The following is a 17,729-nucleotide window of genomic DNA, read 5'->3' as shown; positions in this document are numbered from 1 at the left end:
AGGTTCGAGTAAGTATTTGATTGAGAGAGGAAAATCAAAACATGACAGATTGAAATTTCAAACCATGTGGCCGTTTGTTAACAGGGATAAGTTACAACTTGGACCAGGGAAGGGTAATTTATCAACTAGAAATACTATCAGAATAAAAAAAACCACAATATAAAAGAGTCTGTTTACATCCAACAACAAGAAACTAAGTGATCTATGATCAGCTACTCACTAAAAACCAGAGCAGATACACAAAGCTAAGTAAACTGTTTGCGCATTAACCGAATATTGTAAAATACACCAACCAACCACAGTAGCAATTAATACAACAATTTGGCTCTCATATACTGTATACACAACTTTGCACCAAGTAAGGGAAGGGAAAAAAGGGAAGAGGCTAAGCAAACAGAGTATTTACAGAAATTAAAATGCACATATCACACTCCAAGCGCAGCTGACCAGCAGTACAGACACCGAGAGCATGATGAATTGATGGGAAATAATCCAAAAAACAAAACGAAACGACACGACACGAGCCGGCAAAATCCGGAGGAGACCCTGGCTGAAAGGGTGATCAGGCCTTTCAGCTAACACGCGGATACTCCTGCCGTTTTTGGCGCTAGACATAGTTTTATTTGAAGACTCTTACTCGTGTCAGCATCTGATTGGTCCCTAGCTCCTTCACCTTCCAGGTTCCGAGCTGGTGCCCTCTACATAAACAGGATCTGCACCTGGCACGGTACTTTTTTGCACATGACACCCTACTCTTTTGCACATGGCACTAACTTGACCCACAATTGACCAGACAGAAGGTTCGAGAATAGGCACACGGCACTATAATGTTGCACACCGCACCACAGGATAGCACATGGCACTGCGGTGTTGCACACCGCACCAATGTGACCCCTTGACCGACAATTGGCCATACAGATGCCATGTTTGACCGTAGGTTTAGGGTTGCGACACCCATATGTCATTTTTTGTAACTTTTCTACCTCAACATATGGAAAAAGGCATTTTTGGGCATTTCTAGTGTCTTCGGTATCCAATGATCAGCTTTACTGCATATTTCCCAGTATTAAAATATTCCTTTTTAAAGCTGTACACATTTGCCAGTATTACTCTTGAATGTCAGTGCCAAAAGACTATAGCATCTTGAGAAAACCAGGTTATGTAGATCAAATGTTATAGTTTTGTATAACAGTTTCTGCCACCCATGTGTTGGGTACTTGAAGTAGAAAATTGATTAGGCACTGTTGCTATCCATTTCTTTAAGTTGCATGGTAAAACCCGTTTTGCTGTAGCATTTAAATTGACCCCTCTCCTCTAATAAAATTTAATACGGCAGTGAGTTTCCTGAGAAAAAGGGCAATGTGAGGTAGCTTCAGAAATCAGATTAAAAGGATTAGAATGTCATTTATGATTTTTACTTGAGTTCTAGTCTGCATCTGGAAAGGCGTATTGTTGTTCTCTTCATGGCTATATTGATAAGAGTATTGATAGTGACATCAGCAAGTAAATATTCAAAGTCACAGGGTAGTTATTTCCCTCTTCTGCACTGGTCTAGTTTCATAACATTCCCTCTTTAATTCAATAAATTTGTGTGGCTGAATTATAGAAGAGTGGATAATGCATACTATAGATAGAGAAAATAAAATGTGCAGCAATGTATGAAAGCACAGTACAAGTAATTTTTATGCCACTTTCATTTAAGTGTATTTGCATATAGTAGAATAAAGCAATTGTACATTTTGTATTCTACTAAATGTATTAAGCATCTTGGAACTTCTGTGAGATACAGTATATAATTTTAGGATGGCTAGGTTGGACTCTGCATTTCAGCTTCTTAGGGCTTGTACACATGGAGAGTAAGTGCTCAGGAAGGCAGGATGTGAATATACAACACTCTAGTTTGCCACGTACTAAATCTCTGTGGATCCTGCTACTGTGCACTAAAAGTTTTGTAATTAGCTTTCATTTATTGCTCTTTGAAGTACAGTAACTCCTCACTTAACGTTGTAGTTATGTTCCTGAAAAATGCAATTTTAAGCAAAATGATGTTAAGCGAATCCAATTTCCCCATAAGAATTAATGTGAATAAGGGAGGGGTGTTCCAGGGAAAAAATTTTTTTTGCCAGACAAAAGACATTATATAAACTTTAAACAATTTTAAACAAGCGATTTAATACAGGTATTAAACAGGCTGGCAGCCCCCTATCAGCTCTCCTATGCCTCCTACTCACCGGCATACCCTGCAGATCAGCGCCTTTCCCCTGATCCCTCTGCCTCCTGCCTGTGGCAAACAGCTGGCTTGCGGCATTCAGGAGGCTGCAGGGAGGAATGAGGACATGGTCCACGGAGTCCGCCAGCGGGCAGGAGGCCCTGAGGGGGGGTGTGCATAGGGGAGGTGATGGGGGGCTGCCAGCCATGGACAATGCAGGCGACCAAACAATGTTATGGGGAGCATTGCACAATTTTAAATGAGCATATTCTGTAATGGAGCAGAGACGTAACATCGAAACAACGTTAAGCGAGAGGATAGTAAGTGGAGAGTTACTGTACTGCTAAATAGTATTTCCAAAGTACACTACAGAAATGTTAGCATGTGGTAGCAGGGTCCACATGGCCAATTAGTGAGCAGCACGCTGGATTGGTGTATATTTTCAGCTTGTCTTGCTGATTGTGTAGACCAGGAGTTCTCAAACTGGGGGTTGGGACCCCTCTGGGGGTCGTAAGGTTATTATGTGCAAGGTCGCAAGCTGTCAGCCTCCACCCCAAATCCCGCTTTGCCTCCAGCATTTATATATTTAACACCATTATAAAAAAGTTTTTTTAATTTTTAAGGGGGGTCACACTGAGAAGCTTGCTGTGTGAAAGGAGTCACCAGTACAAAAATTTGAGAATCACTGGTGTAGACAAGCCCCCAAAGTTCACTTCTGCTTTGAAAAGTGATTCTGTATAAAATTGCATTGTTTTCTGTGTTAGTGTTCCAAATATAATCAGTGCAGTTCAAAAATAAAAAGATGTTTTTCTAATTTCAATCCTGTGATTCAACTTGGAATTAGTCAGGCTGGGTTCTTTCTACTTTGTGCATCACTGCCAACAAAAATTCTGCCATCAGAACTGAATTCCACTGGTTCACAAGCCAGAACGGAATCCAGAGCAGCGTCTATATAGTGCTAACAGAAGAAAAAAGTAGCAAAAACTTTTTAGTCAGTAAGTAGATACGGACTCCAACTACCTGCGGGAGACAGAGCAACTGATTAAGAAAGGGGCATTTTTACACACTTTTAAGTGAAGAACTGTAGTTTACCAATAGCTTTAGTCTCCTCCTTGGAAGTTAAGGATTCACTGGTCTGTACTAATATTTGCTACACCTTGGATTTGTATCTGTTTGACAGGCTTTTAAGATGTCAAAGCCCTATTCATTAATATGTCTTGTTTCTTCATCATATAAAATATAACCTTACTTCTAATGCACAAGTCACACTGAATTTTACACAACTCTTGTACTAAATTCAGCTACTAGTAAGTGAATAGATACCAAACCATTTTAGGTCTGCTTTGCTTTTATCTACCTCAGCTGCTGTCTTCCGTATTAGTGACGCCTTTCATTTTCTTTTCTCATCTCCCCAGGTATACTTGGAGATGGATATCGCCTCTCTGACTACACAAACCCAAGAAGAGTTTAATTTACTAAAAGTGAGCAATGCCAAGAGATATGAAGTTCTTAAGGAGATCCTGACATTACTTGGACTGAGTTGTGAATTAAGTGAAGTTCCTTCACTAACTCCTATTTATTTGCTCTCTGCTGATGAGGTGAGCTTTCTACTTAAATTGCAGACATAAGAGATTTAAACTAAATAGCTTGATGCATGATTTTAACAAAATAAAATAATCTTTTTATAGTTCTAGGGTAGAAAGGGCTGCCATGTTGTTAGGGCCAAGTAATTTTAATATGTACCAAAAATTACTAAAAGTTCGTCTAGAGAGATGAGAAAGTGTAGGCCAGATCTTAATTGTTTCTGAATGCCAATTTAGGGATGTGACTTTCACTGTTTTAGTCACAAGGGGGTCTTCACCATGTCTTATGAGACACCATGATTAAAAACAAAACCCTCAAATTACTAACTTTACTTGTTTTTAAAAAAAATGAAAACACAAATAATAAACCATGGTGACTTTAGTTACAGTCTCTTTTATCTATCTCTCTATGAAGAGCTTTTAACAGAGATTATGCCTTAGAGAGTGGGCTGGTTTTTGGTGGGGGCATTCTTCTCTAGATATGTCAATACCAAAGAGATATTTTCAAAACTAATATTTGTGTCCTGTTTTAGTGTATCATACATAACTAAAATGGTTTATATATGGGCAAGGGAATTTCATTTAAGGGTAGGTGAGTCCTGCATGGTTTATCATGGGTAACCTAAACTGTTCAAAAATAGGCAAAGGTGAGTGATCTTAACTAAGTCTTATGAAACTTAAGTAAATATTTAAATTCAGTTACTTTAGAGGCCATTCAAGGAGCTGTCTTGAGTCAGTCAAATTAATGTATATTAAGAATCTTAATATTTAAATTAAATCTATTTCTCTTTTTACTAAGATTAATTTGTTTCCACTCCAAGAATAATAGTTTAAACCACTTTGCTGCTTACTGGGAGAAGCTGTTATGGTCTTAAATTACAATTAGCATTTCAATATCACATTAAAATCATTATAGGAAAAAAATAAATTTGATTCCTCGGCGGTGCTTTGGTAAACTTTCTCTGATTCTTTGTGATATTATTATGTTGCAGAAGCACTGTTGTGTTGGAAGGTGACAGCTTCTTGATGCTGTATGTTAACTGCTTCTTTGTCATACTGCTGACATTTGCTTGCTTGAAAGAGATGGCATGAGTAAGACCGAATTGCCATTGAGGTTAAGAAACAGAAGCAGAGTATGCTGCTTGCTTAATTCAGAGAGCTGTATAGTCTTCACGTTTTACAGTTTCATTGGAGGTGCAAGGCACACCCCTTTTAGGGCTCATCTGGATTTAAATATTTCCTGCTGTCACCTTTTCATTGGCTTAAGACCTTTATGGAATGGTTCAGGTGGCATCTTCAGTGCATGAATATGAAATTTGTTTGTTATGGAACAGGGTATTAATTGTATATTGTTCTTATGGAGGGAATTCAAATATCCTTTGTTTTCACTCTTTCTTGTGTTTAGTCCTTTAGTTTCATTAGGGTTTAATAGGAGTTAAATTCTGTTTTAAATAAGTCAAACATCCTTACTTTTACATGTCTTTTAGCTTTGAAATAGCCTTTCTAAACTAAGATGATTCTTAAGAAGAGTCTTCAATTTAAATAGTCCTCAAAGAATGCATTGGCTCTTCTTACAGATTCTTGGAGTAGTGGTTCTTTTGTGTGTTTGAGTTTAACTAGAAAGTTGCTTAAACACTGTCAGATAAAGCAGCAAAGAATCCTGTGGCACCTTATAGACTAACAGACGTTTTGGAGCATGAGCTTTCGTGGGTGAATACCCACTTCGTCAGATGCATGTAGTGGAAATTTCCAAGGGCAGGTATATATATGCAGGCAATCTAGAGATAATGAGGTTAGTTCAATCAGGGAGGATGAGGCCCTGTTCTAGCAGTTGAGGTGTGAAAACCAAGGGAGGAGAAACTGGTTTTGTAATTGGCAAGCCATTCACAGTCTTTGTTTAATCCTGACCTGATGGTGTCAAATTTGCGGATGATCTGAAGCTCAGCAGTTTCTCTTTGAAGTCTGGTCCTGAAGTTTTTTTGCTGCAGGATGGCCACCTTAAGGTCTGCTATAGTGTGGCCAGGGAGGTTGAAGTGTTCTCCTACAGGTTTTTGTATATTGCCATTCCTAATGTCTGATTTGTGTCCGTTTATCCTTTTCCGTAGCGACTGTCCAGTTTGGCCGATGTACATAGCAGAGGGGCATTGCTGGCATATGATGGCATATATTACATTGGTGGACGTGCAGGTGAATGAACCGGTGATGGTATGGCTGGTCTGGTTAGGTCCTGTGCAGGTGTTGCTAGTGTAGATATGTGGGCAGAGTTGGCATCGAGGTTTGTTGCATGGATTGGTTCCTGAGCTAGAGTTACTATGGTGCGGTGTGCAATTACTGGTGAGAATATGTTTCAGGTTGGCAGGTTGCCTGTGGGTCCAGGCTGAGGTTGATGGTGGGTAGAAGCTGTTGAAATTGTGGCGGAATTTTTCCAGAGTCTCCTTCCCATGGCTCCAGATGATGAAGATGTCATCAATGTAGCGTAGGTAGAGAAGGCGCGTGAGTGGACGAGAGCTGCTGAACTCTGTGCCTTTATCCTCACACACAACTTGGCCTGCCACCCAAGGCCTGTGAAAGTGTGGGATCGTTGTCCAGGATGGGTTGTAGATCCCTGATGATGCGTTGGAGGGGTTTTAGCTGGGGACTGTATGTGATGGCCAGTGGAGTCCTGTTGGTTTCTTTCTTGGGTTTGTCTTGCAGTAAGAGGCTTCTGGATACACGTCTGGCTCTGTTGATCTGTTTCCTTATTTCCTCGTGCGGCTATTGTAGTTTTGAGAATGCTTGGTGGAGATTTTGTAGGTGTTGGTCTCTGTCTGAGGGGTTAGAGCAGATGTGATTGTACCTTAGTGCTTGGCTGTAGACAATGGATCGTGTGATGTGCCCGGGATGGAAGCTGGAAGCATGAAGGTAGGCATCGCGGTCGGTAGGTTTTCAGCATAAGGTGGTGTTAATGTGACCATCACTTATTTGCACCGTGGTGTCTAGGAAGTGGACCTCCCGTGTAGATTGGTCCAGGCTGAGGTTGATGGTGAGTAGAAGCTGTTGAAATCATGGCGGAATTTTTCCAGAGTCTCCTTCCCATGGGTCCAGATGATGAAGATGTCATCAATGTAGCGTAGATAGAGAAGGCGCGTGAGTGGACGAGAGCTGCTGAACTCTGTGCCTTTATCCTCACACACAACTATTTCAAATTTGATGACAATATATATCTCCAGATCAGTGGCACCGAAAAGGATGTGAAGGGGGAGAGGGCAGAGATGAGTCTCCTGGCTCAGCCTTTTATGGCATTGGCAAACCAGGTGCTATATATTGCTTACCTTGAGATCCTGGAAAAGAAAATCTTCACATTCATTAACAAGGGAGAGATTCTTTGAGCTGACACTCCTCTTGGGTGTTTTGCCTTTTAATCACACAATTACCAGGATTTCAGTCGACAGTCGTTTCACCTGTAGTTCACAATTAAAAACTACAAATTAAAAAAAAAATCATGACTAACACTTAAATGTTTTTCCAACATTATATAAAATAAAGTGTACAGAATATTACAACCAACTAAACTTTAAAAACTGCAATTGGACCTGATGGTGGTAGTCACTTTGAAGCATTTCATGTTTGTCATTTATTAGGAAAGCAGAAATTTCCTAAGTTTCTTTAATTACCCTGAATACTTAAGTTAATAAAACAAATGATTACAAACCAATATGTAAGCTGCTATTGTCCAACACCATGTATACAAAATTACTTAGAAATATTTTTTCAAATTTAGTAAAAGTCCAGGTGAATTTATAGCAATCTAACGTAATAAATTAAAATAATTGTATTAGCTATTGTCAATATTGAGGTTTACCCCTTACATAGCAAGTAATAAAAATGTCTAAATGACTACTGCTCTTTTATGGTTCTTTAGCTGCTAAACACACTTTTGAGATTTACATTGGAGAAACTATGGAACTCGAACCTTTTAAGAGGAATTTGGCTTATTGCTGCTGGAACATTTTAGCCCTTTGTTAATAAGACATGCATTGTACTTCATTTGTATCCTTACACAGTATCAAAATGCTCTACAGAGCTATGGTAAGAAAAGGTTTTAAAGCTAAGCTATAGTAAGAAAAGGTTTTAAAGAAATTTAAAAGGCATAATTAACTTTATTTCTACTGGAGATAGAGAATTCTGCATAAACGGGGCAACACAAATGAAAGAGCAACCCCAAATTATGGAGAGCTTATTGGGAAGCGAGGAGGTCAATACTGAAGGACTACAGTGTATGGGGAAGGCAATATGAGGAGTATATAGTCAGAAAACTGAGGAGGAGATCTTTGATAATCCTGATGGCATTTTTTATGTTTGTGTTAGATAGGCTAGGGAAACCAGTGAAGGTGCTACAGGTTGATATACTTTGTGCAAGGGGAGAACAATCTGCCTGGTGCCCTGGCCCCCTAAAATTTAGAGCATTGTTATGCATAAGCCTGATTGTGAAGAATGTAACAAGTAATAATTTTATTATAGACAGCTTTATGAAAACATTGAAATGTGACACCACAAGATGAAATGGCTAAAAAGTAAAATGCACAAAGTTTAAACTAGTAAGAGTCCCTGTTTCATAGGTAAACAAAACTATAACTTAACATTCTGTTCATTTGCCCAATATTAATTGTAATTTAATATCTAAAATGTCCCAGGAAGAGAACTGTATGGAGAGGATCAAGTTGATAGAATTTTCTCTAATATCGTTTCCCCAATCTCTATATCTTCCTCCATTCACACCCAGCTTTCAGACTGCACTATTTAAGAATCCAACAGTGATGCTAATTAATTTTTGCCAATGGTTGCCAGCTAGTGGCATATTTTACATTTGCAGTTCCATTAAATAGATTCTTGTGAAACATATTGGACAGTTACATGATTTAAACAAAGTTTACAAAAAGCAAGTGGGAAATGAAGGGTCACTTGAGGATTATTGGTTTTGCTGTGATATTATGTTTCATAATGCTATAATCTTTGCATGTGCAACATCATTCTTAATGTTTTTAATATACATTTTCAAGCTGATAATTTAGCACATATCTAGAATCGTATCTGAAAGGAACTTGCAAGTATTGAATAAAACTTACATTTAAGATGCAATTAACTATCTAAGTATTAGAATAAATTAAGAATACATAGTCACTTAAGAGCTTTCTGACAGGTTGTTCATTTCTCTAGGCGTATTTTGGCTTTTACTTACTTAGAACCTTTCATTTAAGGTATTCAAATCCTTTGAAATAATTTCTGATTGAGATTCAGCACTTTGGAGTACATATGTGTAATCTGAAGAATAGTTAAGTGACTAGTTTAAAGTCACACAGTGAGTCAATGGAACGAGAACTGTAGGAGTGCTGACTCCCAGGCATTTGCAGCATTTCCAACCTCGAGCATTTAAGTCATGAGTCAGGCCCCAAAATGTTCATGAGTTGTAGTTTGTCATCAATATTTAAAAAACTGTGGCTACTCTTCATTTTCTTTCTGCTGTTTGAGGTTTTAGGGTTCATCTTTTCAAACTTTATTCTGTACCCATGAGGATGAAAAGCTTATGTTCTTTTAAAGTAAGCTGAGATTCTTTGAGAAGTGTCCCTATAGGTGCTCCATTTCAGGTACGCATGCGCCGCTCATACCTTTGATGGGAGATTTTTGGTAGGAGTGCCTGTTCGGCCTATGCATGTGCCTTATACGTACTCATGGCCTGTAATGAGAATTACTCCCAAGGGTATTCTGTGCCAAAAAAAGAGAAATTCTGCGCACAATATTTTAAAATTCTGCAAATTTTATTTGTCAAATAAATGTGGAGGCACAAGTATGGCATTGGGGCGCACAGGCCACTGGCTGCACAGAGGTGGGAGATCACTGTGCAGCTCTCCCCTTTGCCCCCGGGACACGGATTCAGTGGTGAGGCTGTACCCAACCCTGACACAGCGCAAAGACCAGGCCTGCCACAGAAACAGCCCAGCACCCTGCCTCTCTGTGCCAGGTGCTCCAGGTGTTCGCAGGCAGGCTCAGCAAGGCAGGATCCAAGTGTGAAGGGGCTTAGTGCGAGGGGATCCAGGTGTGGGTTGAGAGGATTTCGTGTGGTGCAGTCTGGGTTTGGGTGGCTCAGTGGGGAATCCAGGGGCTTGTTGGGGAGTTCTGGGTGCAATGGTAATGGGACTCTGCAGGGGAGTCCAGGTGAGGGTGGTAGGGGCTCAGCGGGACGGGGTCAGGGTAGGTGGAGGGATAGGACTCGGTGGTGAGGTGTGGGTATGGGGGTCTGAGTGGGGAGTTGAGACGCTGGGGGAGTGGTGGTCAGTGGGGTGGAGGTCCAGGTGCAACTGATTGGGCCTTGGTAAGATGGGGATCCGGGTGCAGGTGTCTCATCGGGGTAGTGCAGGTGCAGGGGGACTGTGGGGTTTGTCAGACAGGTTCTGGGTGCGGGGTGTGGGTGGGTGAGTGAGGTTCGTAGGGGATATGTCTCGGTATGAGGGAATCTGGATGCACGGAGGTTGGGTGGATCGGAGGGCAGCTTCCTGTACATGACCACTCCCCCTGCAGCTGAGGAGCAATGGGGGCAGGAAGCGCGAGGTGGGGGAGGGAAGGGGAAAAGTTTTCAAACCTTCCTACAACCAGGGGAGACATCTGGGGGTGGTTCTGACACAGCCCTGGATGTCGTGCCGGGGAAGAGGAAGTCACTGCCTCCCCAGCCAGCCAGGACAGGCAGCTGAGTCGGGCGCAGGGTCGGAGCCACCAGCTGGGTCTTCCCCATTCCTGCCCACTGCCCCACAGTGATTTACCTCTCTGCCAGCTGCCCTGGGCACCTGAAACATACTGCTGGGGAGGGTCACCTGACTGCTCTTGTCAATTCTCTTTGCTTCCATGTCAGAAAGTAATTTTTCTGTGGGGAAGCAAAGAAATCTGTGGAGGATATCAATTCTCCACTTGCGTGGTCGCACGCAGTTCCCCACAGGAGTAGAGAATATACAGGACTGCATGGGCAAACCACCCTTGGTTCTTAAGCCTGAGATGGAGCATTGTGTGCCAGCTTTACTGTGCTCAGTTAGGTGGTAGAAGACATCAGAAAAATATTTTGTGACAACAGATGGTGTTCCTGCCATGGTCGGAAAACAGAAAGGATTTGTAAAGTTACTTGAAGATCAGATTGGCCGCCTGACAGTCAAATTTCACTGTATCATCTATCAAGAAAACCTGTGTGCTAAAATTTCTAATTCAGAGCTTAATAATGTGATAAATAGTGATGCGAACTGTGAATTTCCTTGTTGCTTGATCTGCTTTGACTCTCAGACAGTTTCAAGCACTGCTAGAAGAGACGGACAGTGCTTATAACACCATTACACTTCACAGCAACATTTGGTGTCTAAGTCGTGGCAAGGTTTTGGTGTGCTTTGTAAACTGTTTTGATGCAGTCAAGGCCTTTTTGTCGGAAAAAGGACAAAACTACCCCAAACTATATGATGACAAATGGCTGTGTAAACTCATGTTTCTAACTGACATCACTGCTCACCTGAATGAACTCAACCTTTGTCTCAAGGATGCAGGGCAAATGGTTCTGGATCTTTATGAAACTTGGAAGGCATTTGTTGTAAAACTAGCAGTTTTTTCTTGGGATATTCAAACTTATACTTTCTGCTACTTCCAACACATAAAAGAGCTATGGACATATTGCACTGTCAGCGTCGGTGAGATTGGAACGTACATGCAAGAACTGGAATCAGAATTTTCTGACAGATTTCAGGATTTCCAGTAATTTGGCCCAATGCTTTCTTTTCTAAAAGACTAAAAAACTTTCTGAAAAGTTCAACGAAAGCGACTTGAATTTGTCTGTGTTTCAGTGGATGGATGTTGAAGATTTTGAAATGCAGCTCATTGAGTTAAAAGGCTCAGAATTGTGGGCATCAAAGTTTGTAGATATGCAGAGTGCACTTGAAGCTACCAAGAGAGCTCATGAGGCCTCTATTCTGACCTGCTGGATGTCCCTGTCTGTGAAATTTAGCTGTTTGAAGAAAATTATGTTTGCAGTGCTTTCAGCATTTGGATCCACATACCTCTGTGAACAGGTATTTTCACATGTGAAATCTGTCCCCTGTCCCTCTTGGAGCCGATTAACAACTGATCTCTCAGAAGCCTGTGTGCAGCTTAAAGTATCTAAATATGTGCCAGACATTGGAAAACTCAGCAAGGAAAAGCAAAGGCAAGGATCACACTAAACTGATAAAATCTGCATTTTAATTTAATTTTAAATGAAGTTTCTTAAACATTTTAGAAACCTTATTTACTTTACATACAACAATAGTTTAGTTGTATAATACAGACTTACAGAGAGAGACTATCTAAAAATGTTTAAATGTATTACTGGCGCGCGAAACCTTAAATTACAATGAATAAATGAAGACTTGGCACACCACTTCTGAAAGATTGCCGACCCTTGATCTAAACTAAATAAAATAAAAATAAATTTAACACCTTTATTGACTATTTTCCAGAGGAACATCAGGAACAATTTAAGGCCATCATAAATGAAGGTCATCTCTTGGCCACAGAAGCAGTTCTACTGCAGCACAGGGGAAAGGGTTCTATTCCAGATACTTACTTTCTGGTCCCCCATAGAACGAGGGGTGGAGGCCAGTGTTAGATCTCGGGTATCTAACAACTACATGAGATTCAGAATAATGACCCTTGACTTGCAGCTATAATTCCTTCTCTAGATTCCGGAGATTTGGTTTGTGACTCTTAATCTTCAGGACTTGTATTTCCATGATGTGATTCAGCTCTCTCACAAGAGGTTTCTTCAATTTTACAGTTAACCACAGCCACTTCCAATATCAGGTGCTGTCTTTTGGCCTCTCTTCTGCCTCAGTAGTACACCTCTACCTTGATATAACGCCGTCCTTGGGAGCCAAAAAATCTTACCGAGTTATAGGTGAAACCATGTTATACTGAACTTGCTTTGATCCACCGGAGTGCGCAGCCCCACCCCTGCCGGAGCACTGCTTTACCATGTTATATCCAAATTCATGTTATATCAGGTGGCGTTATATTGAGGTAGCGGTGTATTCTTAAAGCTCATGGCAGTCATAATCTCTCATCTACATCATCTAGGCATAATTGTCTTCCCTTATCTCGATGATTAGTTACTTGGGTCAATTATGTCAGGATGTCATAGCAACAGTATCTAAAAACATAAAAATGCCCATACTGAGTCAGACCAATGGTCTCTCTATCCCAGCATTCTGTCTTCTGACAGTGGCCATTGCCAGGTGCTTCAGAGGGAATAAACAGAATGGGCCAGTTATAGAGTGACTGTCTTCAGTCCCAGCTTCTGGCACTCGAAGATTTAAGGAGACCCGGAGCATGGGGATTTGTCCTTGGCCATCTTGGCTAATGCCGTTGACGGATCTGTCCTCCATGAACTTATCCAATCCATTTTTTAATCCAGTTATACTTTTGGCCTTCACAGCCTCCCCGGCAACACGTTCCAACAGTTGACTGTGGATTGTGTGAAGAAGTACTTCCTTTTTGTTTGTTTTAAACCTGTTGACCTGTTTCATCAGGTCGTCCCTTTTTTTGTATTTTGTGAAGGGGTGAATAATACTTCCTTGTTCACTTTCTCCACACCATTTGTGATTTTATAGACCTCTATCATATCACCCCTTAGTCATCTCTTTTCTAAGATGAATACATTATTAATCTCTCGTCATATGGAAGCTGTTCCATACCATTATTTTGTTGCCCTTCTCTGTACTTTTTCCAGTTTTCATCTATCTTTTATTGAGATGGGACAACCAGAGTTGCATGCAGTATTCAAGGTGTGAGTGTACCATGGATTTCTATAGAGGCATTGATATTTTCTAGCTTATCTATCTCTTGCCTTATGGTTCCTAAAATTCTCTTAGCTTTTTTGACTTCTGCACGTTGAGCAGAGGTGAGTAGTTCTCTGAAAACGATAAGATCTTTCTTGAGAGATAACAGCTAATGTAGACCCCATCATTTTGCATGTATAGTTGGGATTATGTTTTCCAATTTGCATTATTTTGCATTTGTCAACAGTGAATTTCATCTGCCATTTTGTTGCTCCGTCACCAGTTTTTGAGAGATCCTTTTATAACTCTTCGTAGTCTGCTTTGGACTTCACAGTCTTGAGTAATTTTGTATTGTCTGCAAATTTTGCCAAGTCGTTGTTGATTCCTTTTTCCAGATAATTTGTGAATCTGTTGAACAGCACTGGTTCTGGTACAGATTCTTGTGGAACCCCACTGTTTACCTCTCTCCATTGTGAAAATCTGACCATTTATTCCTACCCTTTGTTTCTTATCATTTAATCGGTTACTGATCCCTGAGTACATATGACAAGGTCTTTGTTTCACACTTTAGGCCTCCGGCTCAATCTTGCAAAGTCTGTCTTGATCAGGGTTGGCTTCAGCTTTTATGCCGCCCCAAGTGACGAAGAAAAAAAAAGATAAAGCCACAATCAGCGGTACTTCAGCGGCAGCTCTACTGCACTGCTTCATTCTTCGGCGGCCAGTCCTTCCCTCCAAGAAGGACTGAGGGACTCACCGCCGAAGACCTGGACGTGCCACCCCTTTCCATTGGCTGCCCCAAGCACCTTCTTACTGCGCTGTTGCCTGGAGCCAGCCCTGGTCTTGATCATAGTTTGATGGCTAGATTTTATAGAGCCTCTCTATATAGACAGCCAGGGCTTGCCTACCTTTGGACAGGTTTATAAATCTACAGATTCTTATTGCAGAGATTCAGTTAAGCCCTCAGATTTCAACAAAGAATTGTATTCATCTCTTGGGCCATATGGTGGCATGCATCTTCTGACCCAGCATGGCAGATTACATTTCCAGCGTTTCTAGGGATAGCTCAGGGTAATGTGCATACCAAACAAGCACAGTGTCGACAGACAAGTCTCTCTTCCCTGTGGGGTTCTGGACTTGGTCGAAGAACCTCTCCAAACTCTGTGCAAGAGTTCCCTTCTTTCAAGCTCCTCTGGCCATTATCACTTCAGACATATCCATCTTGATATGGGGCATGCATCTCTCTGCTCACACCATCTAGAGCAAATGGTCTTCCCATTTTCTCTCTGGCATAGAGACTTCCTGCTCAACAGGAGCACAACAGGCAATGATAAATAGTAGAAAGCAGTCCACACATCACATTTACCTGCAGAAGCAGCAGATATATCACCTCTGGTGAACCCATCAAGAAGTTTTTCTTGTCTGCTCTTCTCTTTCTGCTGTTGCAGACTACCTGCTAGAATTAAAAAGACCTGGTCTTTGGTCAGTGTTCATTTGACGGCTATAACAACCTATCATTTACTGATAAAAAGGTTTTTCAGTTTTTGCTCACCCCACTAGGTTGAGATATCTGAGCCATCTGATGAATCTTTTTCTACAAATTATAGAACCCACTTCAATGTGGGATTTGAATCTTGTCCTTAATTGCCTTATAATACACTCTTTTGATCTACTAGCCACATGTTTATTGGTTCACTTAGTGATGAAAACTGCTTTCTTGGCCACCATCTCTTCTGCCTGAAGGGTTAGAGAACTGGGGGTTTTAATGGTGGACTTCCAATTTACAGTGTTCTTCTGGGAAATGGCCTCCTTATGACCAAATACTAAATTTTTACCTAACGTGCCTTCTGAGTTTCATGTTAACTAGACCATTGATCTCCAGTTTTTTTCCCCCAAATGACATCATGCTCGGCGGGAAGCTGCCTTCTGTATCCTGAATGTTATATTGGTGTTAGCCTCCTATTTGGACAGAACTAAACCATTCAGAAAGTCACCAAGGCTGTTTGTGGATCTATCTGCAATTGAAACAGTCTTCACCCAGTGGCTTTCAAGATGGATCTCTGGTTGTATCATTTCATATTATGACTCTGCCACCATTCAACCCCCTTGCAGAGTGTTAGCCCATTCTACAAGGTAGCAGTCTACTTCTGTGGCATTACTTAGGAATGTTTCAGTAGTTGAAATTTGCAAAGTGGCAACCTGAACTTCAATACATACTTTTTCCAAGCACTATGCCTTTGTGCATGCCTCTAGTTCAGAGACTGCCGTGCGCAGTGCAATTAGTATTAGATTCTGTTCCAGATTTCTCTCCTGCCTGTGGGGTTACTGCTTGGGAGTTACCTGAAGCTGAGCACATATAGGGACACTATTTGAAGAAGAAGCGGCTATCTTATGGGAATTCCGCTATCTTGCTTTCTGTTTTAGTTTCCTCTGTGAGACTTTGCAGTAGAGAAGGAACTGAAGGCTGTTTGGCTCCATAGACATAGATATCTTTGCTCTGGGGCACGCGGATGTGTGGAGCACATGGGGGCCGAACAGACGTTGCTACAAAGAAATCTGTGATCAAAGATGCAAGGGACGTATGTGCACCTGAAATGGAACATCCTTAGGGGGACATGTCTCGAAGAACTCCAGTTATTGCTCAAAGCAAGTAACCTATCTTTCTCACGTAAATGCATCACTGGGGCTTCAAGAAAAACACAAAATATCACAAGTATTGGCACTTTCCTTCTGAAAATCAGGACACATTAGAAGAGCCCAAGTTGGGCACACAGAATTGCTAGTCACTTCAGCAAACGTGGGCATGTGCGGTAGTTGAGTCTTGCTAACAACAGAGGACCTGTTAGTTTTTATACAAACCACTAGACTTAAATTTGGAGTTCGGTTAGATGTTCAGGCTTCCATAGATACATTCAAATTGGAGGGATTAGTTTTAAATGTGTTATGCACAGGGGAAAGAGAAGAGCTACTTTTTTTTTTTTTTTTGAATAGATGAAGAAACCAATGAGATGTACACTTGTACACAATTCAAGTAATCTACATAGTTTGAATGGAGTACCCTTCCTCTGAACTGAGACTTGAAAAGACAGTTCATTCATTTACTACCTTTTGCATATGCAAAAACTGAATTGATTCAGCATGTGAGGGAAATTATATTAGGAGAAATCTGTGTATACCTATGAAGTTGCTACAAGTTGCCTATGTCAATTAAAGCACTGCATGTAGAAGAGCAATATAGAAAATGGGAAGATTTGGGGAAGAAATATCTAAATATTAAAAGTGGTGACTTTGAAACTTGCATAATTTAAATTTCATCACTCCAAGAAAATACACTAGGCATAGGATGACCAAGGTTAGGAAAAAATGTTAAGTGATGAGGTCAATATATTACGACGTGGAATTGTTTGTTGATGCAGACACTCTAGATTTATGCACTTATATTCTTCCTAAACAAAGGAAGAGAATTCAGCTGTCCCGTATTCAAGTTGTAGATCAGATGAATTGGAGGCTCTCCTAAATGAACAATAAATTTTATATTGTACTCTATTGTTAAGAGTAATAATTTTACATTCTGAAAATTAGATCAAATTATTCACAAGACTGGGGGGCAACATTCTTTGGTCATTTGTTTGTGGGCAGCTAAGATTCAGAGTTAAGTGTCTGACAAGAAAACATGGTGGTTATATTTTTGATGTTGTCTTCTTCTGTCAGGTAAAGAAAAATGAGCTACTTTTGCTGCTGTGATTGTCTAGAAGCATTTGTTTATTCTGTCTCTGTTTTAGACTAATGTGCCCCAGTGATTGCTAGATTCACTCTTGTTCCTGGTCTGTGTGTTGCATTTGGCCTTATGTTTTACCGTTGTCCTTGTTTTCATACAAATTAAAATGCCACTGCCACTACTAGTCCAAGACTGCGAGATGACATCTCCCTTCTAAAATGTATTTCAAATTTACATAAAAGTTCTAATATCTAAATATTATGGATAATATTATGGATAATGTCAATCTGGTCATATGGACTAGAGCTAACAAATCCTCCACTAGTGCTGCCAGGTGTTGAGCGATCACTGTAACTGTGTCCACAAATGCATTTTATCCCTTCTTTCTCTTTTTCTCAGTAAAG

The 17,729-nt window shown here is 40.7% G+C and overlaps 1 protein-coding gene across 1 annotated transcript in view; it reads left to right on the top strand.

The window, feature by feature from the left end:
• Positions 1-17,729, top strand: part of HLCS (holocarboxylase synthetase) — a 205,285-nt gene that overhangs the window by 21,967 nt on the left and 165,589 nt on the right. The window contains exon 5 of the mRNA XM_050929180.1: positions 3,625-3,807. Within this exon, the coding sequence (XP_050785137.1) occupies positions 3,625-3,807 (183 nt within the window). The remainder of the gene's footprint in view (positions 1-3,624; positions 3,808-17,729) is intronic.

This window comes from Gopherus flavomarginatus, chromosome 1 (assembly GCF_025201925.1).
Source record: "Gopherus flavomarginatus isolate rGopFla2 chromosome 1, rGopFla2.mat.asm, whole genome shotgun sequence".
Classification (NCBI taxonomy): Eukaryota; Metazoa; Chordata; order Testudines; family Testudinidae; genus Gopherus; species Gopherus flavomarginatus.
Note: the sequence above shows the minus strand (reverse complement) of the source record. Positions and strands in the feature narration are given on the sequence as shown.